General features: G+C 42.3%; 1 protein-coding gene across 13 annotated transcripts in view; it reads right to left on the bottom strand.

Annotated features, from left to right (window-relative positions):
* Nucleotides 1-24,536, bottom strand: part of CHD2 (chromodomain helicase DNA binding protein 2) — a 166,416-nt gene that overhangs the window by 135,422 nt on the left and 6,458 nt on the right. For 11 of the 13 annotated variants that reach the window (XM_078326852.1, XM_078326854.1, XM_078326851.1 and 8 more), the window contains 3 exons: nt 6,263-6,494; nt 3,534-3,620; nt 1,582-1,643 (listed from right to left, as the gene is read on the bottom strand). In XM_078326852.1, coding sequence (XP_078182978.1) covers nt 1,582-1,643; nt 3,534-3,620; nt 6,263-6,494 — 381 coding nt within the window. The remainder of the gene's footprint in view (nt 1-1,581; nt 1,644-3,533; nt 3,621-6,262; nt 6,495-24,536) is intronic. The other 2 variants (XM_078326855.1, XM_078326856.1) reach the window with 1 other exon arrangement.

The raw sequence follows: 24,536 nt of genomic DNA, 5'->3' as shown, positions 1-24,536 counted from the left end.
CTCAGAAGTTTGAAATCAGTCTGGGAAACCTGGTGATACCCCATCTCTACAATAAATTTTTTAAAACTTAGCTGGGCATGATGGCACACACCTGTCATCCCAGCTACTCAGGTGACTTAGGTGGGCCGATGAAGTCCAGCAGGCCAGGGCTGCAGCAGGCTGTGATGAAGCCACTGCACTCCAGCCTGAGCGAAAGACTGAGACCCTGCCTCAAAAATAAAAATGACTGACAAGAATATGAGCCACCCAGAGTAAGTGCAATGTATTATACAGTGACTGAAAAAAATGCTGGCTTCTGCACACACAAAAATAAAGCCATTAAAATGGTAAGTCAAGAATTCAAGCACAGCACCATTTAACTTGCAATCAAGAGACCAAAACAATGTAGCCAGATGGTGAAGTAACGATTACATGCATGGACTTCCCAGGGTGTAATCAAGGTTGACATTTCAGGAAAGACACTCAAAAGGAAAAGACCATTAGACCAATAAGCAGATAATAGTATCCCAAGCAGACCACGAGACTGGGGTAGAAAAAAAAGCCTTCTAAGATGCCAAGAAGTGCAGGTATGCGCACAGTTACTATTTCACCAAAACACAAATGAATACTGGATGCACCCCAGCTGGGCAATTATTAAGTAGTTGACTTTCTGTAAGGCTCTATAATACTCTACATTTATTTAATGTCATAAAATCCTAGCATAGTTTCTAATAAACTTGTTGGGTAGACAGAATATAAGTATTACTCTATTTTGGAGATGAGGAAATGGGTTTTAAAATCTCAAATGACTTACCTTAGGCCACTTACTAAAGATTATTAATATTTTACAACAGAGACTATGTACCTAGCGCTCTTAATAGAAGCCATAGACAATTGTTTAACATGAGAACCCCTGAACTGGTGTACAAAGTTTTGAATATCTACATTTTTGAGAGGAGTTACAAAATTCAGATTGTCAACGGGATCCATATGAAAAAATGAAAAATATAATTTCATTATATCATATAAACGGAACTTCTTAAATTAAAAAATAATGAACATATAAATCTATGTTATAAAGAAATTTCATATTATGTCCACGAATTAAATTTTTCTGGCTTATGAATTGCAATATTAAAATTATACAGAAATAATATGTAACTTCTTACCCAAATGAATGCCTAGTCAATATAATTTTGCCATGCTAACACAAAGTACAAATGAAAATCAAAAATGGCAAATCTAAATTTGTTCCTTGCTTACTGCAATACCAAATACTCATATACTTGTTATATACACATATTTTTCAGGAAAAAAATCAACGGGCTAATTGGGCTAACCCAATGGAAGGAGCTGAGATTTACCCCAAGCAATGGCCCGCGTATCGTGGACCCCTTCCACATGTTAAACTGAGAATCTTGGGTCTCCAACGCTGCTGCTGCTATTGCTACAGGTCAGGGTAGATGGTCACCCGAGCTAACAAGAGAGACAGAAGCAGACGAAGGGACCTGGAGTAGACTAAAGACACAATGAAGGCATTCCTAGAAATGCTGGCAAGTTTGAAACGACTGGAGTGAGTCATTTCCCCAATGAAAGACTTACTGTTTTTTCAGCTGCCTCTGGCCTCTTCGTTTTGGGCTCCCACTCTCAGACCCGCTACTTGCCTTCAGTGTGTGAGGAGGGAAAAAATGATTACAGACTTTAATTCACAGTTCTTTGGGACACACTATCTCCTGGTTCAGCAATCTACTCAATAACCATTATTCAGTATGAGCTTTTAGAGAGAAAGAAACCTAAGCACTTGCTTGGTGGAACTCCCTCTTCTTTTGATTTGAAAATTAATATCTCTGTTATTCTGCAACAATGTAAATGTCCTGTATCTGCAATGTCCAATACAGCAGCCATCAGCCACATGTGACTACTGAGCACTTAAAATATGACTGGTGTGACTAAGAAATGGAATTTTTAATTTTAACTAAAGTGAATTTTAAAAGCTACATGTAGGCCGGGCACAGTGGCTCACGCCTATAATCCCAGCACTTTGGGAGGCCGAGGTGGGTGGATCACGAGGTCAAGAGATCGAGACCATCCTGGTCAACAAGGTGAAACTCCATCTCTACTAAAAATACAAAAATTAGCTGGGCATGGTGGCACGTGCCTGTAGCCCCAGCTACTCAGGAGGCTGAGGCAGGAGAACTGCTTGAACCCAGAATGTGGAGGTCGCGCTGAGCCAAGATCGTGCCATTGCACTGCAGCCTGGGTAACAACAGCAAAACTCCATCTCAAAAAAAAAAAAAAAGCTACATGTGACTAGTGTGGACCATATTGGATACCACAGATTTAGAATACCAAATAAAAATGCACAACATTTAGTCAGAGTGCCTTATAGGCACCAACTACTACTGGCATATTCATTTTGGACTCACTTAAGAGTATGTTCACTCATAAGCCAACAGTGCTCTGCTAACAGCACTAGGCCAAGGATGGTTTACAGTCCCAGGCATTTCAATAGTTCTTTTTCCCCAAAATTAAACAAAATGGCAAAATAATCCTATTGCTGTTAATCTTGTACCCTACAGAAAATGTGTTAATTAATATATAAAAGAGGAAAATATTTCTACAAGTGTGATTGGTTTTAACAAACATGGCTCAGTGCTAGACACTGTGGGAAACAAAAGCAAAGACAAAACAGCTCAGAGGTCACTCAAAACATCACAAATGTAATGCAGATCATAGGGTGAATTAGAGTTTTAAGGTACGTTTACTGAAAAACCCACTCCCAACTGACTGACCTGTGGCTATCAATATTTAACCTTCATCAGAAGCACATTACAAAGAATAGCAAAGTCCTAAGAAGGCAGAAAGGGGACATTTCATTGAGACAAAAGAGTATCTCTTCAGGATCTAGTCTATAAACCTATTTCTGAGTAAGAATCCACAAAAGTACCACACAAACTGAGACAGGTGAAAGAAGTCTGGTTCTACAGACAACCAAGCCCAGCACAGAATACCAATTTAAAAATCACCAATCTATTCAATCTCTCACAATTAAGAGTAAATATGTTTGAAACTCATTTTATTATATCTCACACTAAAAATCAGCAAGGAAATTAAAGACGTTAAATAAAATAAGATAAATTAATTAAGCACTCCCTCCTCTTTCAGGAATAAATCCAAAACTATTTCTATTGCTCTGTTTACCAAACAAGTTACCCATTTAATAAAAATCTAGGAGATTTAGAAATTAGGGGCTTAAAAAAGTAAACTTCTTGCTACAATCAATTTTCACTATGAGAAACAACTTAAAAAAAATTTTTTTGAAGCCAATTCTTTATAATACTCTACTAAAAACTTCACTATCATATGATCTTTCTGGTTAGATTCTTTTATTTAATTATTATCTTCTTGCCTCACTGTATCTGTTCATAGAAAGCTGAGATTAGAGTCGTTTAACCTCCATGCCTGAAGTTCAGTCTTTTTTACATATCAGAGTCAGAAAGAATGAAGTCACATAGGGAGTTTAAATGCGTGCCCTTAATATATTTTTTCTTTACCTCTTCCTTAATATTAAATCGTGATGGTTCTTGTCTGCTTCGGTTTGACCTCCTGACCCCATAAACATCAGGATATTCTTCCCACATCTGTAAAATTAAGAGACCATGCATTAAACCTCTTGACCCCCATTTGCTATTTTTATTACTCAACATTTATTGCAATTTAAGAGAATTCAAGTATCAAAAGGGCTGTTTTGCTAGTTTTATTTATGAGACAATAAAGCACCATTTTTTGAAAATAGGCATATTATCCTAGGCAATATTAGTTTAACAATGTCTTCATTTCTTAATGGCTATAAAACTATATGGTATACAGCTTACCCAGCATTACAGTGTAAACATACAGCTGAACACTATGGCAAGGAAAGACAGTAGTTGTTTCTACTAAAGACAAAGTATTTACCGATAAATTTTTAATTTCCTACTGCGCTGAGTTTCAGTCTTAACTGCACTAACCCACCTGAGAAACTCAAAATACAAGAAGCAAAGCCCCATTAAGTCTAATTAAATAAGAATCAGAGATTTACATTTTTAAGTTCCTCAGGTCATTTAACATCCCAGATAAATACAGATCAGGCATTTCTAACACTTAGCTGGAAGTTACCGAGTGACAGCCACTGCTACCCTTTCTCTGACACATCTATTTTCATTCGGTAGCAGTAATTAACCCTTTGCCTTCGAGACCTGGTTTTTGTAGTAACAATCCTCATGGGTGATGTAAAAAGTAAGGTTTAAAGGACAGATTAGTTGAGGAGAAAATCATTTTCACTCTCTTCCCCAGAAATAACTACACTAAGTATCTTCTGTATTCTTTAACAGAATCACTTATAAGCAGAAGGAATTTTAATGAATTGTGGAACACTGAAAAAGTGTAACAGAAATTAAGCATGTAGAAGAAACGCTTAAAAGCTGAGATGAGAGCTACAGGTTATCAAATCACAGATGACAGTTAATATCATGAGATTTGGAAAGGTAAGGCTCAGAACATGCACAAAAGAAGCCACCAGCTGAGACTTGTGAAATGTTTGCATTGAAAAGCGTAGGGCTAAGCGTGTAACCCCAGCACATTGGGAGGCCTAGGCAGGAGGATGGCTTGAGTCCAGGAGCTCAAGACCAGCCTAGGCTACATAGGGAGATCCTGTCTCTACAAAAAAAAATTTTTTAATTAGCCAGGTATGTCGTACGTGCCTGTAGTCCCAGCTACTTGGGAGGCTGCAGTGGGAGGATCACTTGAACCCAGGAGATCAAGGCACAGTGAGCTGTGTGATTGCACCACTGCACTCCAGCCTGGGTGGCAGAGCAAAACCCTGTCTTATGAAAAATGACCCAAAAACGTCACGAAGAAAGGACATCATCAACAGTGACTTTAACAACAACAACACAAAAATGCTGAAGTAAACTGAAGAAAATCAAGGCTTCAAAAGGAAAGAAGACGGCCCAGGAATAGGCACTTTACAACTAGAATCCGCTGTAATCGTGTAACCCACCGATTCCATAACAGCCTTAGCATCACCTTGGAGTTAAAGGACAAAAGGTCCAACCAGAAGGAGTTAGGAATAACCAAGTGGTGGGAAATACAGGAAGAGGCAGTAAATACAGAATACTTTGAAAAAACCTGGCAGAGAAAGGAAGGAGGAAAAGAGCGCTTTACTCTAGCCTGTCTACCCATGCCCAACCCTGGACCTCTGCTAGAGCTATGACAGTTTTTTACTCAACACAGGTTTTCATGGAGCCCTTATTAACTGGGATGGCTAAGTCATTTCGATGTTACTACATCAACTAGTTTTACACTTCAAGACGTCAGCCAGGTACTCTAGCTCAACAACTGTGACTTTATTACAGCACATATTACAATGCTTACATCCTAAAATTATCCTCTGTTCTTATTTGTCCTTTTGAGAGCTGATAATATCTAAGCCAACTCTTCCATCCAAAATCTGTCATGTGGAGTTACTCACTACTGAGTACTCCCACGTGAGTAATAAGCTTTTTGGAGGGGGGCAGGGAGCTACCATGTGAAAAGGATGTGCATAGCGAAAACCAAGAGCCTTCGTCAGAGGTTCTCATTTTAGGACAACCACTATCAAAGGCACAGTCCAATCATTCTGACGAGCATGTAGGTCCATGCCTACACATTATTAACTTCCTGGAACTGCTCACTTTAATCTTAAAAGTATACTTCAGGCTGGGCACAGTGGCTCAGGTCTGTAATCCAAGCACTTTTGGGAGGCCAAGGAGAGCGGATTACCTGAGGTCAGAAGAATGAGACCAGACTGGCCAACATGGTGAAACCTCATCTCTACTAAAAATAGAAAATCTGGCCAGGCTTGGTGGTGGGCGCCTGTAATCCCAGCTACTTGGGTGGCTAAGGCAGGAGAATCTCAGTTGACCCTTGAAGGTGGAAGTTGCAGTGAGCTGAGATCGCGCACTGCATTCCTTCCAGCCTGGGCAGTAGAGTGAGACTCTGTCTCAAAAATAAATAAAGTTAACAACTAAGCATATAAAAATGTGTCTTTCCTTCCTATAATTAGAATGGTTCGGGTAACTTTTTCTTAATTAAGCAGAAAGAAGTCCTCATCTGTATCCTTAGATATACTATTGTCTATTACTACAAAAAGCGGCTGTAGGTTTCATTATCAAGATATACTAATGAGTTTTCATAAGCAATAAAGGGGTGCTAGCTTGTCCTAGGCTAGCAGCACATTGGTACTGTAGGGCAAAGTAGATACCTTCTTCACATCAGCTATCCGTTCCTTCTTAGAGGCTGGCTTCTCTTTGGCTTCTGGGAGGACTGGCTGGGATTTGGAACCTGCTGATTCACTCTCAGATTCCGACTGACTCTCAGAAGACTCAGAACTGCTATTCGACTCGCTGCCATGTCCACTTCCTGGATCACTTCCCTGCTCACTTTCCGACTGACTGCCTGAGTCTGAACCCGAAGCTTCTTCAGAGGCTGAGTGACTTATTTTGAGAGAGAGAGAGAGAAATAAAAACATTTAAGAGCTGCCATATGAATCTGCTTTAAAAAAAGATTCTCATAGTAAAACATTTGCAGATAGTAATTTTGGTAACATAAGACCAAAATCTTCAAATTCACGTTTATATTTTTACATTGCAAATAATGTTATTGCTATCATTCTCAAAATACCCAATAGCTACCATTTCCTGAGTGTTTCTATGATGCTACGGAGCAGCTGATTTGTATGAACAGGCTCTTGACAGAAACTCTGAACATAGATATTACTGTCCCCTTCATTCAAATAAGGCTGAACTGATGCTCAGACGTATTTGAGTAACTCTCACACCTAGCCGACACAATATGATTTGAAACCAGATAGATAAGAATCCACTAAGTCTTTCTGTTAAGTATCATTCCCCCTCAACGAGAAAAAACCAAACACAGAACAAAACAAAACCAAGCTGGTCACAGTGGCTCATGCCTATAATCCCAACACTTTGGGAAGCCTAGGCAGGAGGACTGCTTAAGCCAGTTCGAGACCAGCCTAGACAATATGAAAAACTCATCACTACAAGAAAATTTTTTAATTGGCTGGGTATGACTGTTCATGCCTGTGGCCCCAGCTACTCAGAAGACTGAGGAGGGAGGATCACTTGAGCCCAGGAAGTCAAGGCCACAGTGAGCCATGATTGTGTCATTGTATTCCAGCCTGGGTGTTACAGTGAGACCCTGTCTCCAAAAACCAAAACAAAAAAATACAAAGCACATTACTCAAAGAGGAAGAATGTAAACTGGTTGCAATTATCCAATGAGTGGTTCTCACTAATCAGAGCAAATTAGACTCATCTGGGGAGGTTTATAAAAATTTATACACATTAACCTCAATCCAGAGGTCCTGCCTAGTAATCGGCAGTGAGTTCCAGAAGTGGTAGACTTATCAGAAACAAGTAAACAAGGGCACTCTGATGCTAATGACACCCAATCCAATAAAGACTGCTACTGGCCTCCACGCCTCTCCCTTCCCTTCTTCATTCCAAACATCCACAGGGAGCAGCAATCTAAGTCGGTAGATGACACTAACAAAACAAAACAGAAACCACAGAGACTGAGGGGTGACAGGGTAGCAACCTCAAGCACAGAGAAAGCAACATCCCCGTCCTCTGATGGTGAAAAAGCAACTGAGGGCCATGCTGGTAGAGAGGAGATACTCTGAAGAGGAAAGACCTAAAGTGGATGGACTCTACAGCAAGAGGTGGACCGTTCACTCCACTGCTTTGCTTGAAAACTACCTATCTTTGCTCTGAGTGGGTAGCGAACAGTACAAAGGAGGTGAGGTAAGGAACAACCCAGAACCTACAGTACCATTTACAGAAAAGGCCCTGAGTTCAGAAGCCAGGAGGTAAGACACCTGGCACAAGACCTGAAAGGGTAAAGGGAAGTTCCATATTTACCATCACATCTTCTAGAGCACGCACAGGGCAATACACTGCAAAATGGAACTGACCCAAATAACACCATGTGATCCACAGCACACTGCAATACGGAGGGCTCTCAGTTACCATGAGGACCAATGCAGAAAAAATGGAAGAGCAGGGGTTTGGTGGGGGGTGGGCGCGGGTCCCAACATTAGGAAGGCCAGAAAGACGGGAAAAAGCACACAACTTCCTGATCACATAACAGGTATCAGACACTAGGCTAAGTAGTTTATATTATTTTGCTTCTTCCCAAGAACAATCCTATTAGGCATTATTATTGCCATGTAAAGGATGAAAAAGCTGAAATCTTTTATGTAAATTGGTCAGTGAAGAAAACTGGAAATTGAGGAAGAGGGTGAGGGGGCCAGAATTCCAATCCAAGGAAGGATCTAAAGCCCATTTCTTTCTATTTTACCACAGGGGCCAAAATACTAGAGACTCAGAAAACATTCTTAAATCTTATCCCGGTTACACAAGGTCCCAAAAGAGGCCCCCCGTAACAAGTGGCTCAACACTTTCAAGCCCTCATTGTAACTACTGACTCCTTAACCCTTTGCACAGGCCAGGCTGACTAGTCCAGGTGACTAAAGCATCTGAATCACTTATTTTACACCTGTGGCCAGGCAGGTTGTCATTAGGAAAGAAAAAAGAGGAGAGCTGGATGGCAACAGTAACACGGAAAAGATGTGGGCTCTGGCATCCACAGCTTCCATTTCTGTCCTAGATCACCTCAGACCTATGTTATCTTTTAACCTGTGTCAACCCATGTGACATCTACCAGTAGTGTCGTGAGAGCATCTAATGCCATCTATGAAACCAGTGCCCTATAAATGCCAAAGCCTTACCCAAACAGAATAAATCTGAGCACATCACAGCCAAGCTAAGATTACCCTTCTAACACAAAAGTCTCCCCAGCTAATACCCATTAGTGAGTCCTTACCCCACAATCCATGACACTAGCTGGAATTTATTAGTTTTGCCTCCACTATATTTGCTCATAGACAGGTACAGAGACAGCTCCAGAATTTCCTTGTAAGTAAGGGATTTATTTAATAGAAAGGGCAGTCTACTTGAAAGGGATGTTAGATGAGGCAGTACCTGGAAACTGTATTCCCACAGCAAAGGCAGCTGAAGGCTTGTTCACCTCCCAGGCACCCTGGTCTTCTGGGCACTGGTAATATCCAATTTCAGCATGCCCTATAAAACCGGGCCTCTGGCAATTTCTCAAGGCACACTACTTAATCATTCCTTCCCTCACCCCCACTGCTCCAGACGCATTGGAGCAAACCCAGAGAGTAACCTAGCATTGCTCCCTACAGCTCCTGCACCCACTGCTAACAGCATAACTAAATAACTCTCTAATTCTGATGCCTGAGGGATCACCTCCTCCAGAAAGACATCCTTTGATCTCCTATCCTAAGCTCAATACCTATCAGATACTTCCATAATACTGACATCTGCCATAGCAGTTACCACCACCGAGATGGCAATCAGGCAGAGATCAAAAACATCTCAGAGTCCTGAGCTTCAATTCCCATGCCCTGCTGGCTCTCCACACTTTTAGCAGTGACACATATGCTGACCTAGAAGACTCGCTCCAAAACTCCAGCAGCTGTTAACATCTATACTACCATGCCTCCACTTGTCCCATAGTATAATCCGGCCACTTGTCAACTCTCCAATAAACTTGCAAACCAATCAAGTTTGATGCTCTTTGTGCCTGGTACATTAAAGGATCCACTGACTTTGCTAGAATGTACAGTCTGCCTCCCCTTTGAAATAAGGTATTTAGTTTTTGAACTACTATCATGTTTAACTCCAGAAAAGCTTAAGAACAGAATCATGTTTGGGCAATCACCACCAATAAAACTATCCCAGGACAACAGGTCTAGACACTCCTAGGAAACAAAAAACTCCAGCAATGAAAAGACAAAATCTTTACCAACTACAGACCCACAAAAGGCAGTATTAGTTTACTGAAGATAATTGTAACAGTCCAACAAATTAGAAATGTTTAGTGCTCTGTGCTGAAAAGTGGGAACCACTGCAGATGGGATGCAATGGAATGCCATGCCTGCATCAGGGTATGTTTACACGTAAGCACTGCAGATGGGATGCAATGGAATGCCATGCCTGCATCAGGGTATGTTTACACGTAAGCACTGCAGATGGGATGCAGTGAACGCCACGCCTGCATCAGGGTGTGCTTACATGTGAGCACTGCAGATGGGATGCAGTGAACGCCATGCCTGCGTCAGGGTGTGTTTACACGTGAGCACTGCAGATGGGATGCAATGGAATGCCATGCCTGCATCAGGGTATGTTTACACGTGAGCACTGCAGATGGGATACAGTGAACGCCATGCCTGCGTCAGGGTGTGTTTACACGTGAGCACTGCAGATGGGATGCAATGGAATGCCATGCCTGCATCAGGGTGTGTTTACACGTAAGCACTGCAGATGAGATGCAGTGAATGTCACACCTGCATCAGGGTGTGTTTACACGTAAGCACTGCAGATGAGATGCAGTGAATGTCACGCCTGCATCAGGGTGTGTTTACACGTAAGCACTGCAGATGGGATGCAGTGAACGCCACGCCTGCATCAGGGTGTGCTTACATGTGAGCACTGCAGATGGGATGCAGTGAACGCCACGCCTGCATCAGGGTGTGCTGACATGTGAGCACCGCAGATGGGATGCAGTGAACGCCACGCCTGCATCAGGGTGTGTTTACACGTGAGCACCGCAGATGGGATGCAGTGAACGCCACACCTGCATCAGGGTGTGTTTACACGTGAGCACTGCAGATGGGATGCAATGGAATGCCATGCCTGCATCAGGGTATGTTTACACGTGAGCACTGCAGATGGGATACAGTGAACGCCATGCCTGCGTCAGGGTGTGTTTACACGTGAGCACTGCAGATGGGATGCAATGGAATGCCATGCCTGCATCAGGGTATGTTTACACGTAAGCACTGCAGATGGAATGCAATGGAATGCCATGCCTGCATCAGGGTATGTTTACACGTAAGCACTGCAGATGGAATGCAATGGAATGCCATGCCTGCGTCAGGGTGTGTTTACACGTAAGCACTGCAGATGGGATACAGTGAACGCCACGCCTGCATCAGGGTGTGTTTACACGTGAGCACTGCAGATGGGATGCAGTGAACGCCATGCCTGCGTCAGGGTGTGTTTACACGTGAGCACTGCAGATGGGATGCAGTGAACGCCATGCCTGCATCAGGGTGTGTTTACACGTGAGCACTGCAGATGGGATGCAATGGAATGCCATGCCTGCATCAGGGTGTGTTTACACGTGAGCACTGCAGATGGGATGCAGTGAACGCCATGCCTGCGTCAGGGTGTGTTTACACGTGAGCACTGCAGATGGGATGCAGTGAACGCCATGCCTGCGTCAGGGTGTGTTTACACGTGAGCACTGCAGATGGGATGCAGTGAACGCCATGCCTGCGTCAGGGTGTGTTTACACGTGAGCACTGCAGATGGGATGCAATGGAATGCCATGCCTGCGTCAGGGTGTGTTTACACGTGAGCACTGCAGACGGGATGCAATGGAATGCCATGCCTGCATCAGGGTGTGTTTACACGTGAGCACTGCAGATGGGATGCAGTGAACGCCATGTCTGCGTCAGGGTGTGTTTACACGTGAGCACTGCAGATGGGATGCAGTGAACGCCATGCCTGCGTCAGGGTGTGTTTACACGTGAGCACTGCAGATGGGATGCAGTCAACGCCACGCCTGCGTCAGGGTGTGTTTACACGTGAGCACTGCAGATGGGATGCAGTGAACGCCACGCCTGCATCAGGGTGTGTTTACACGTGAGCACTGCAGATGGGATGCAGTGAACGCCACGCCTGCGTCAGGGTGTGTTTACACGTGAGCACTGCAGATGGGATGCAGTCAACGCCATGCCTGCATCAGGGTGTGTTTACACGTGAGCACTGCAGATGGGATGCAGTCAACGCCATGCCTGCGTCAGGGTGTGTTTACACGTGAGCACTGCAGATGGGATGCAATGGAATGCCATGCCTGCATCAGGGTGTGTTTACACGTGAGCACTGCAGATGGGATGCAGTCAACGCCATGCCTGCGTCAGGGTGTGTTTACACGTGAGCACTGCAGATGGGATGCAGCGAACGCCATGCCTGCGTCAGGGTGTGTTTACACGTGAGCACTGCAGATGGGATGCAGTCAACGCCATGCCTGCGTCAGGGTGTGTTTACACGTGAGCACTGCAGAGGGGATGCAGTCAACGCCATGCCTGCGTCAGGGTGTGTTTACACGTGAGCACTGCAGATGGGATGCAGTCAACGCCATGCCTGCGTCAGGATATATCTATATAGATGCATATCTCATCCCTTATAACTGGTTTATACTATAAATTCACTACATTTTATGTAACATTCCCCTATTAATGGTACGTTTAGGTTATTATCAGATTTTTTCACTTAACAAATAAGTTGCAAATATCCTTGATACACTTTCCATATTTCTGAGAAGAATATTTGTATTTAGGAGCAGAATATTTTTATTTCCAAACTGTTCACTGTAACCATAAATATCTTTCTATGTATTTTCCTGGGCAGCTTTGTTTCTGAGTTTGTGTAGGAGACTGATTCCTAGAAATGTAGCAATGCCTACAATGGGGGGGGGGGGCCAAAAAAAGCCATATATCTGTCAGCACATATAAATGTGTATAAATGCATTTTAATCACCACATTGCTAACACTGATTTACTCTGTTGGACGGGTTATTTTAAGTATACTTGTGAGTTCCATGGATTATTTGTGTAATTTCAAAAATAACAACAATGAAAATCAAAGCCAAGAAAAGATAAACACCAAATTCACAACTGTATTTACCTTTAGGGGTTGAGGGAGGCAGATGCACTCAGGGAATGATACTGGTGACATTTTACGACTGAAACGTAGTAGCAAAGCTTAGTAGTAAATTCAGAGCAGTTCATTACATACCTGAAGCATTTCTAATGTCTCAACTAGTTAACTGTCAAAAACAAATCTAACCATGAGTCAAATCAAAGGCAAGGGCTACAAGTACACCCCACCCTACACAAAACAAGTCAAGATTTGAACGTTTTTAAAAACTGTTTTTAAATTCTTTTTGGAACCAGAACGTCAGATGTAAGACTAAATACAAATATCGAGGAGGAGATATACTTAAAAAAAAAAAGCCTTAACAAAGGCACTACTTAATTTTCATACTTCTTATAAGAGGAGCACTCACTAAACTGGAAATGGAAAATAAAACTGAAAATATCTCCACATTTAGGTCATTAAAAGTCTAATTATGGGCCAGGCTTGGTGGCTCACGTGTGTAATCCCAGCACTTTGGAAGGTTGAGATGGGCAGATCACCTGAGGACAGGTGTTTGAGACCAGCCTGGACAACATGGTGAAACCCTGTCTCTACTAAAAATACAGAAAAATAGCCGGGCACGGTGGCTTACACCTGTAATCACAGCACTCTGGGAGGTCGAGGTAAGTGGATCACCTGAAGTAAGGAGTTCGAGATCAGCCTGGGCCAACATGGTGAAACTTCATCTCTTTAAAAAAAAATTAGCTGGATGTGGTGATGGATGCCTGTAGTTCCAGCTACTTGGGAGACTGAGGCAGGAGAATTGCTTGAACTTGGGAGGCAGAGGCTGCAGAGACCACACCATTGCACTCCAGCCCAGGCGACAAGAGCAAAACTGTCTCAAAAAAAAAAAAAAGTCTAACTATTCCCTGAAAACACAAAAAAGACATTTCCTAAAAGACTATGTAGTACTGCCATTAACACCCAATAATAATAGTAAATGTAATACTAAGCTGTAGCTTTCATGCTGGTTTAGTAGACAGAAAGCCCATAAGACAAATAAAAAGGGTCCAACTGAGTTAGTGGGTGGAGTCTTTTAAGCTTTCATCTAAATAACAAAGTAATAAAATTACCTGACTACCAATGGCTTACTAGTAACAAGACTATTAAACATTGAATTTTCAGGAATGATTATTCACCATATACATAGCATATTCACGAAAAACAACTTTATCTGAAATTATTCAACATCTAAACTGAAAATGTTTTATAATTTTTGATTTATTAATTAAAAGGAAAACATAATACAAAGATAACGGAATAAGTCAAAACTGAGATCCCAATAAAAAAAATAAAAAATAAATGCTTATGAGATCCCAATAATAAATAAATGCTTATGAGAAAAAAGTTTACCACTTCCTTTTACCTGTGGGTAAAAAGGATTTGGTATCTCTTCAAAATACTTTCTGAAGTAGGTAAAAAATAGATTAACCTTCTTGGAACTAGACTTTGAAACGAAGTGCTATTAAGTTACCGTTCCATTTTTAATCGCCGTTTCCCAAATGGCCACAAGAGGGCAGCACAACAACATTCCACTTAAAAGGAGCAAGCCGTGGCAGCTCCACCCAAGAGCCGCCATTTCACTTTAGTGTTTATTTTCCTAACTCAAAATGGCCGAACTGCTTTGCAGAGCTGTTTTTGTTGGTGAAAGCAATATGTGCCCCCCACCAAAAAAAATCACAAAGCAATCTACACTGAAATTCCATAAAACTTCCTTACTTCCTACCAGTGAGTGATATAATAGGTAATATTTATGGAGCACTAATGCATCAGGCATGTGCAAAAATTCTCCTAATCCTTACCTATAGACAAAGCCCAAGACTGTGTGCGTGTGTGTAAGATGTCACCCTACAGTCTGAATTATCCAATCCACACTATCAAGTAACAGCATTATATCACTGCCCTTGTCTACACAGATTCTTCAGCTGAACAGATTAAACTAATCAAAGTTAATGTGTAACTATTCCTTTTCAGTCACTTCTATGTGTCTTTAAAGATGGAAAAGCAAAGACTAATAAGTCACAAATTTCTTGTTAGTAAAGAATACTGAATGCCGTTCTTTAAAATCTCCACCTTTAGTTCAAGTCCTATGCTTCTTCAGAATAAGATACCACTATAAACAAGGTTAAGAGTCAGTAACAGACTGGGAAATGAAATTTCAATCTACATATAGCAAACAATATAGATACACAACATATGAACAATTACATTATCAAAAATCCAACCAAAAACTGCACAAAGAAAATGGATATGCAATTACAGAGAAGAAACTGAAATGGCCAATAAACTTATTTTTAAAAATAACTAAACTTCATTGCTAATTTGGGAAACATTATAACTGGTTATTTCGCATTCATCTACTTTGCAGAAATTGAAGTCTCATTAAATAATGGTAAGAATAATGAATAATCCTTAAAATGTGTATGAATCCTGCAATTCAAACTTGTATGAGACAAATAAATAAAAAATTAGAGCTCTGCTCATATAAAACAAAGAATCCACATATCCACTTATGAAAATATAAAAGGTGAAATATTCACACTATGCAACAAAAGGCAGCAGCTAGATTAGGGCTGAATTTGATCTGTAAATATTGTGAGCCCAAAAGTATCTGCGACAGCGCTCAATTTAGAAAGTTTATTTTGCCAAGGTTAAGGGTGTGCCCATGACACAGCCTCAAGAGGTCCTGATGACATGTGCTTACGGCGGTGGGGCACAGCTTGGTTTTTATTCATTTTAGGGAGACATGAAACATCAATCTGTGTCAGATGCACACTAGTTTGATCTGGAAAGGCTGGACAACTCGAAACAGGGGAGGAGGCTTCCAGGTCATAGGTTAGGTAGATAATAGACAAACGGTTGCATTAAGTCTCTGATTAGCCTTTCACTGAATACACAAGTTCCATAAGAGGAGGGTAGAGGAATAGTCATTTAAGACTCAGTCTGGCTTAGTGAAACAACAGGGAAGCAGCAGCCATCACATATGCATTTGTCTCAGGTCAACAGAGGGATGGCTTTGAGTTCTGTCTCCTTTGTCCACAAGGAATTTCCTTTGGGTTGGCCCTGCGCCTAGAGCCATAACAGCCTGAGCCGCCAATCTCGGAATTTCCTGTGGGCAAATTGTTAGAGAGGTATGCATACCTCTCTATCTCATTAAAGAAAAAATGGGAGGCAGGTTTGCCTGACACAGTTCCCAGCTTTACTTTTTTCCCTTTGGCTTAGTAATCTGGGGTTCCCGAGATTTGTTTTCCTTTCACAATATAAAATAAAATTTCAAAACTATTAAATTTTTAATACACAAGCTATATTATATAACCATGTACATTTTGTAAGTGCCAACTTTTTATACGCCAAAATCATAAAAGACCCTTGGGAGAAGAGGTAAATAGGATTTTAGCCATGTCTTTCTTATTGTAAAACTTTAATTGTATCCTTTGAACTTTTCTAAATTCTTAATTTCTGAGAAAAGAGGTCTGTTTCTAACACTGTGGAATTGATCAGATCTAGGGTGCAGGCCCTTCCCAGATTCAGCAATACTCTCAAAAGTTACCGTAGCACTTGTAACATTATGGACCCTCCTTCCAGTGTTAAATAGAATCTCTGGAAGTCCACTGATTTGGACTGAGCTCCTAGACCCTAACAGACCAAATCAAAATGGAGTCACTCATGCTAAACTTCTGAATTGTTTACCTTACCTTGAGGAGATAAGATACCCAAATCCCCAAACAGGCAGTTTGAGCTGGCATAAGGAGGTTCCCTCTGCTTTAACCCTACAAGAAAATGAGGTTTATTTAACCTCAAGTAACCTGATGCTAAACATTTTTGTACTGGGTGGTTCCCCTGTTCCTGCTCAACTTTATCAAAACCAACTGTTGGCCGGGCGAGGTGGCTCACACCTGTAATCCCAGCACTTTGGGAGGCCGAGGCGGGTGGATCACGAGGTCAAGAGATCGAGACCATCCTGGTCAACATGGTGAAACCCCATCTCTACTAAAAATACAAAAAATTAGCTGGGCATGGTGGCGCATGCCTGTAATCCCAGATACTCAGGAAGCTGAGGCAGGAGAATTGCCTGAACCCAGGAGGCAGAGGTTGCGGTGAGCCAAGATCGCGCCATTGCACTCCAGCCTGGGTAACAAGAGTGAAACTTCGTCTCAAAAAAAAAAAAAACAACTGTCCTGCCATGCCCAAGGGGCACCTTTCTATTTTTTATAGATGGGGTGCTACCTAATTTGTTAATCGCCAATAAAATCCAATTAGATCTTTACACTCAATTTGTTGAAATTTTGTCTTTTGACGGCAGAAAAAGGTACGTTTAAGAAAAAGTGCACACAAAATGCTGTTTATAATTTCAAGGGATAAAACAAGGCTAAATTCCATCAAGTACCTCCCAGATTAAGAAATCCAGTGGTAAAGAGAGAGGAAAAGGCCGGGCGCGGTGGCTCAAGCCTGTAATCCTAGCACTTTGGGAGGCTGAGGCGGGTGGATCATGAGGTCAAGAGATTGGGACCATCCTGGTCCACATGGTGAAACCCCATCTCTACTAAAAATACAAAAAATTAGCTGGGCATGGTGGCACATGCCTGTAATCCCAGCTACTCAGGAGGCTGAGGCAGGAGAATTGTCGGAACCCAGGAGGCGGAGGTTGCAGTGAGCCGAGATCGCGCCATTGCACTCCAGCCTGGGTAACAAGAGAGAAACTCTGTCTCAAAAAAAAGAGAGAGGAAAAAAAACTACCTTAATCCGTGTATTTCTAAACTTCACAGTGGAAGCCAGGCAGGCATCACCTTAGCCTCCTCTTGCACACTATTTCTACTCCCCAATAACCAAACAACGTATGAGTAGTTTCCACAGCACCAAACTATTAGCACTCAAGCATACGTTAGAGAAACACGTGTCCCAGCAAGAAGGCTGGATAAGGTACAAACTGGATAAAGCACCTGACAAATAACTGGCTAAGCAGGATCTGGCGGTGTGTTCATAAACAAAACACAAAGGAAGCTTTCTATTCAGGTAAAAACAAAAGACTTTCTAAACAACCAAGCTGTGAAAAGCAGTTACAAGGGGAGAGGTTCTCCCCAGAAATCATTAACAAAAGAATACTTAGCCACCTCAGGCAATGTATTTACACCCATTTAGAGCCCTAGGACAGCTGGACTAACTTGACCAAGGGTTCCTTTCAGCCCTGTGAGTCTTGTCTTTAGTTGGCTAATGTTTAGGTTACAAACTTTAGACTTGTATAAAATATACAGTGCTTCCAGCAACTCCCAAAGTTCAAGGGACATTAAAAAATCTGATTACCAATAATAGATGTGAGCCATACGCCCATAACGTCATAGAGTAAGAAGGGCCCCTGGATCAGGTCAGAGAAGAAACCGCAAAGGGCCTCAACTTTTTTACTAACAACCAACATTCACCATGGCAAGCAGTTTCTCAAACCTGGTTTTTGGGTTTTTTGGAGACAGGATCTCTCCATCACCCAGGATGGTGGGCACGTAATGCGATCACAGCTCACTGTAGCCTCTTCCTCTTGGAGTCAAGCAATCCTCCCACCTCAGCCTTCCAAATAGCTGCAACTATAGGTGCATGCCGCCACATCTGTCTAATTTTTACAGTTTTTGTAGAAATGGGGGTCTCCCTAAATTGCCCAGGCTGGTCTCAAACTTCCGGCTCAAGGGATCCCACCTCAGCCTCCCAAAGTTTTGGCATTACAGGTGTGAACCACAGTGCCCAGCCTAGTGGTGGCATTACAGATGCCTGAGGCTGGATAATATGTGGTTGTGGGGAGCTGTCTCACACACACTTTTGGAGGTTTGGTAACATCTCTGGCCTCTACCCACTAGAGGCCAGTAGCACCCCAACTCCCAGTGTGACAAGCAAAAATGTCCAGGGGAATAGAAGGGGACAAATCTGCCACTAGTTAAAAACCACTACCTAGAAATATTATTTAACTTGAACTTCCTTCCCAAAGAGACAAGTACCCTTATTCTATTTTAAAAGATGAAGAAGCGGGCTCCGATGCTCTTGCCCAAGATCCTACAGCAAAAAAGCAGCAGAATATAAGAGAAAGATTGAAACCCCGGCCCACACCGACCTTATTCCCAAGCCTGCCTCAGTACAAGAATCAAGTGAGGTTGCTGTTCAACGTACAGATTCTTGGACACAACCTAGAATGGCTGAACATTTCAACTTCTAAGCAAGAAGTCTAGGAATCTGTTGAAGAATTACCCCAGGTGATTTTTGGCAAGTGAACTTAAGGACTTAAGCATCTATATAAAGCTAGATTCAGAGGGAACAGACTTTTTTTTAAGCAAAGGAAGGAAAAAAAACAGTGCAAGTTTGATCACCGCTTTCCTTCAAAATTACAATTTACCCGTCATATATTGCCTCTATTTGAATGTCAACCTGCATCTAAAGGGAAAACACACTAACCATTTAAGATTGTCAGGGCCAGGAAGTGGCTCAGGCCTGTAATCCCAGTACTTTAGGAGGCCAAGCTGGGTGGATCACGTGGTCAGGAGTTCAAGACCAGCCTGGCCAAGACAGTGAAACTCCATCTCTACTGAAAATACAAAAATTTGCTGGGTGTGGTAGCACACGTCTGTAATCCCAGCTACTTGGGAGGCTGAGGGAGGAGAAACACTTGAACCTGGGAGGCGGAGGTTGCAGTGAGACTGAGCTACTGCACTCCAGCCTGGGTGACAGAGTGAGATCCCATCTCAAAAAAAAAAAAAGATTGTCAACATCCAGTACACTCAAGATCTGATTGCCCCAAGGCAGATATACTCAACAGCTCTCAAGCCTAGCTATGCCACAGACCCACCCAGAGCTTTGGACAATTCCTCAAACCTACTACATGGCTCCTAAATCCAATCAGACACGGAGTTTCTCTTTTAAAATTCTTCAAGTGACTCTCATGCAAACCTTGTCTGGGAACCAAGTTTAGAACAAAAAAAAAATCTGAGGCAAAGCACAAATCTTCAAAAACTGTGGCCAAACCCAAAGTTCATCTGTGGCAGTGGAAGACAGACTGTGCAAAGGTGAGGCTCTGAGGTGTCCAGTACCTCCCACCTCCCCACCTTTACCCAAGTGTCTACACCATCCCCGTGAGCATCACTTCAGGGCAACATTTTAACTAGAATCTTTTGATGTAGAGTCATGACCTTTTGAACAGCAGAATGTGTCTGGCATCAGTCACACCCACAATGCACTATGATTTTGAGTCTTTTTTTTTTTTTTTTTTTTACTTATTTTACGATTATCATTATTTGCTGTTTTTATTATTTCCCTGGTCTCATCTACAGTTTTCTCATCTGGTTGTTGTTATTGGTCTTTTCTTGGGTGGGAGGTTGGAGAGACAGTCTTACTCTGTTGCCCAGGCTGGAGTAGGGTCACGCAATCTCAGCACACTGCAACTTCCGCCTCCCAGGTTCAAGCGATTCTCCGCCTCTGCCTCTCTAGAGGCTGGGATTATAGGCATGCACAACCACATCCAGCTAACTTTTGTCTTTTTAGTAGACATGGGGTTTCGTCATGTTGGCCAGGCTGATATCAAAGTCCTGGCCTCAAGTGATCTGCCAGCCTCAGCCTCCCAAGGTGCTGGGATTACAAGCACAAGCCACCGCACCTGGCTACGGTGTCCTCTTACCCAACAATTTGACAGCTGCTTTTCACAAGATGCTTCATCAATCCTGGAGTCAAACTGCCAGTGTTTGAATCCCAATTCTACCATTTACTGTCCTTGTGGCTCAATTTTCTCATCTAGCAAATAGAGATAAGCCTGTCTACCTCAGGAGTTAGGAGAAACACAAACTAACACATACGAAGCAATCAGAAAAAGTTCTAGATTCACCGGAGGCACTATACATTCTATCTGTTATTTGGTCTTCCTAAAGCATTCAACTTAGTTTTCACTGAAACAGTATCTCAATCATTTGACCTACTGACTTTGACACATATAGTCAGACATGGCGGCTCATGCCTGTAATCCCAGCACTTTGGGAGGGCAAGGCAGGGGAATCATTTGAGCTCAGGAGATGAACTCAGGAGATCAAGACCAGCCTGAGCAACACGGCGAAACCCCATCTCTAAAAAAATACAAAAATTAGCTGAGTGCAGTGGCATGTGCCTGTAGTCCCAGCTACCAGGGAAGTTAAGGCAGGAGAACTGCTTGAGCCTGAAGGTGTGTGGGTGTGTGTGTGTGTGTGTGTATCTATCCTAAAACAGTCCCTTACCCAGAGTAAGCACTCAATAAATATAAATCTACTTTGGTATTTTTCTCCAAAATGGTCACCATGTACAATTTTCCTTCCCAACAAAATCCAAAGTGAAGGCAAGGTACGATGGGGCTCACATCTTTAATTCCAGCACTTTGGGAGATCTAGGTTAGCCCAGAAATTAGAGACCAGCCTCAGCAACATGGTACAAACCCATTTCTACCAAAAATAGAAAAATTAAGACAGGTGGGGTGATACGCACCTGTGGTCTCAGCTCCTTGGGAGGCCAAGGTAGGAAAATCACCTGAGCCAAGGGAGGCCGAGGCTGCAGTGGGCTGTGACTGCACTCCAACCCAGAGTGAAATTCTGTCCCCAAAAAAGAATCCAAAGGGAAGACCCACTGGAGCGCCCCTCTCTCTCTGCAGAAGAGAGAGCTTACTTCTTTTTTATGTATTAAACTTCCACTCTTAAAAAAAAAAAAAAGAATCCAAAGAGAAAGATTACCAGCTAGCAGCCACTGCTAGACTTAGAAACAGACCATACAAATAGGATACCCTAGAGTTTATTGTCACATTCTTTTTTTTTTAATGTTGGTCACAATTCACAACCCACCAATGCTTTTGAGGGAAAAGAAAGTTTAGAATGGAATGTAACTGCATTCCAAGTAAACAATCCTAGAATCTGAACTTCTAAAGGTATCCAAAGGATGCCAGCAGAGTACAGACAAGCACACTAAGGAAGAGACCACAGAGCGAAAAGCAACTATGAGACACTTGGAAGGAATTCAGAAATCTTGAGGTGAAAAAGCCCACCTGCATATACATTTTCTTTTCTTTTCTTTTCTTTTTTTGAGACAGAGTCTCACTCTGTCTTCCAGGCTGGAGTGCAGTGGTGTGATCTCTGATCACTACAACCTCTGCCTCCCAGGTTCAGGCAATCCTCCTGCCTCAGCCTCCGGAATAGCTGGGATTACGGTGTGTGTCACCACACCCCACTAATTTTTGTGTATTTGATAAAGACAGGGTTTCACCATGTTGGCCAGGGTGGTCTCAAACTCCTGACCTCAAGTGATATGCCTGCCCGGGCCTCCCAAAGTGCTGGAATTACAGGAGTGAGCCACTGCACGCAGCCTGCATATACATTTTAAAGGTATGCCTAGAGCTGGATCTGGCATGACATTTAATATAGAAACATCCTCTTCCATCAAGCGTACAATTTCCCCTCTCAGCATCCTACCCCACCTTTGCTTCCAGAGCTCCAAACTCAAGCAGCTATTAAAATTAGGACTAAAAAGGGGATTTTTAAAATGGGACAGGCAATGGAAAGACCAAGGGTTATTAGAAAAGAATATAAGTACAAGAAGTGCTCCCTCAGAAGATCCGAAAACACATAGATACTGCAAATATACAGAAACACATGCAAATTTGACTCCTATGGAGAGCTTTTAAAATTAACTAGATCCTAGGAAGAGGACTGGACACTGGTATTTTTAAATTAACTAGATCCTAGGGACAGGGCTGGACACTGCTATTTTTAGAAGCTCTCCCATAGTCTGAAATGGGAACAAAAAGTAGAACCCAACTGACCCATAACCCAAAAAGGAGAGGAAATAGAGGAAGTAGAGGAAACAAAAAACACACAAATCTTAAGACTATAGTTTAATAGCATGTTAGGCATCAGGCTAAACAAATACACAGTCCGAGGGTGAAGACGGAATGCTTAAAGCAAGCTACAGCTAATGAGACATTGGTTGTAAATATTACTGTTGTTACGTTTCTATCCATGGAGCACTGCACCACAGTACTCATTATTCATCCTGTAACAGTTTGAGAAGGGAAATGAGACCGAGGATAAACCAGGGCAATAATTATCCGCTTGGAGGGGTGGGGGTGGGTAGTTATCTACTCAGACTAACTGGCAAGAGCAGGGCTGATTCACACAAGAAGCTGTTGTAGTCCAGGAGAATCATATGCTCTCTCAAAAGGCTGGTTCTTCTCAAAAAAAAAAAAAAAAAAAATATGAGAGAGGATGAACTGTAAAACACACTCAATTCTCACAAACCTCTCATATAACTGCCCTAAACAAATGCTCCTGGCTGGGAAAGGTGGCTCACGCCTGTAATCCCAGCACTTTAGGAGGCCGAGGAGGGCAGATCCCAGAGTCAGTAGTTCAAGACCAGACTGGCCAACATGGTCAAACCCCATCTCTACTAAGAAATACAAAAATTAGCTGGGCATGGTGGCTTGTGCCTGTAATCCCAGCTACCCAGGGGACTGAGGTAGGAGAACTGCTTGAATCGGGACGCGGGAGGCAGAGGTTGCAGCAAGGTAAGATCATGCCACTGCACCCCAGCCTGGGCTATAGGAGACTCCATCTCAAAAAAAAAAAAACCCCTCCTGGTAAGCCAAGACAGCCAGCGAGTTCCCCAGGGTCAACATATCTCTTAAAGAGGAACTTAGGAAGTGCAGGAAGCAGGGATGCAAGAAAGCAAGAATTAAATAATACTAAAGGCTTACATTTATTGAGCACTTTTAATGTGATGGGCTCTTTGCTAAGCATTTTATAGGCACTGTATTATTTAATCTTCATGACCCAAAGAAGATGACCATAAATAAGAAAAATAAAAGTCCAATCGTAAGTGCTTCTTCAGTGGCCTAAACTGGAAAAAAAAATTTCACTACTAAAGTAAAAGCTGAAAAGGTACCTAGGCCTTGCCAGGCATGGAGGCAACAGTTAAACATATACAAGTGACAAAATGACTCATCGGAATGAAATTGGAAGTATAAAATCAGGACTACCACAGAATGCTGCCTTAGCCAAGACGCTTCAGAAACAATCTCTCCCTCAAGATCAGTGATCACATTTGCCCCAAACTACAGTGACTCTGTAATGAGAACTGAAATACTTTTCAGTATGACATCCAGTCCACAACATGTTGAAATGTCAAAAGAGACCCATAACCGAACCTATTAACAATAAAATGATAAATTATGTAGCATGAATGCCTATCACCTATCTATGTCCTCCATCATTTATTTCAAAAAGAAAAGCTTTGTCCCTCACTTCATAATCAGGGCTCAAATATACTCAGTATATAGGAGCTTTTTGTAGAAACGACTCTCCCCGTAGACTTACTTTATCAATTAAGGATTCCATCAATTACAGAAAAGGGTCATAAGAAAAATGTAAGTAATGTGTCCCAGGACTGTGCTGAATTACTGGTTCAATACAATCCAGCCTGGACATTGGATGAGTGGGTCAAGTTTTGCTACTCAGGCTGATAATCCTGAAGTTTCAAAACAAGTAGTGATTGGCAACTTTTCAGAGGTATAAAGCTGAACTCAATGCTTAATCAAGCTCAGTGCAGGCGGGAGTTACTCAGCTGTCACACACACCCAGTGGAAGAAGGCAACAAAGTTACTTTACTTGTATACAAAATAACTTAGAGGAA

The sequence above is a fragment of the Callithrix jacchus genome, chromosome 6 (genome assembly GCF_049354715.1).
Source record: "Callithrix jacchus isolate 240 chromosome 6, calJac240_pri, whole genome shotgun sequence".
Classification (NCBI taxonomy): domain Eukaryota; kingdom Metazoa; phylum Chordata; class Mammalia; order Primates; family Cebidae; genus Callithrix; species Callithrix jacchus.
This window is presented reverse-complemented; position numbering and strand designations above follow the sequence as displayed.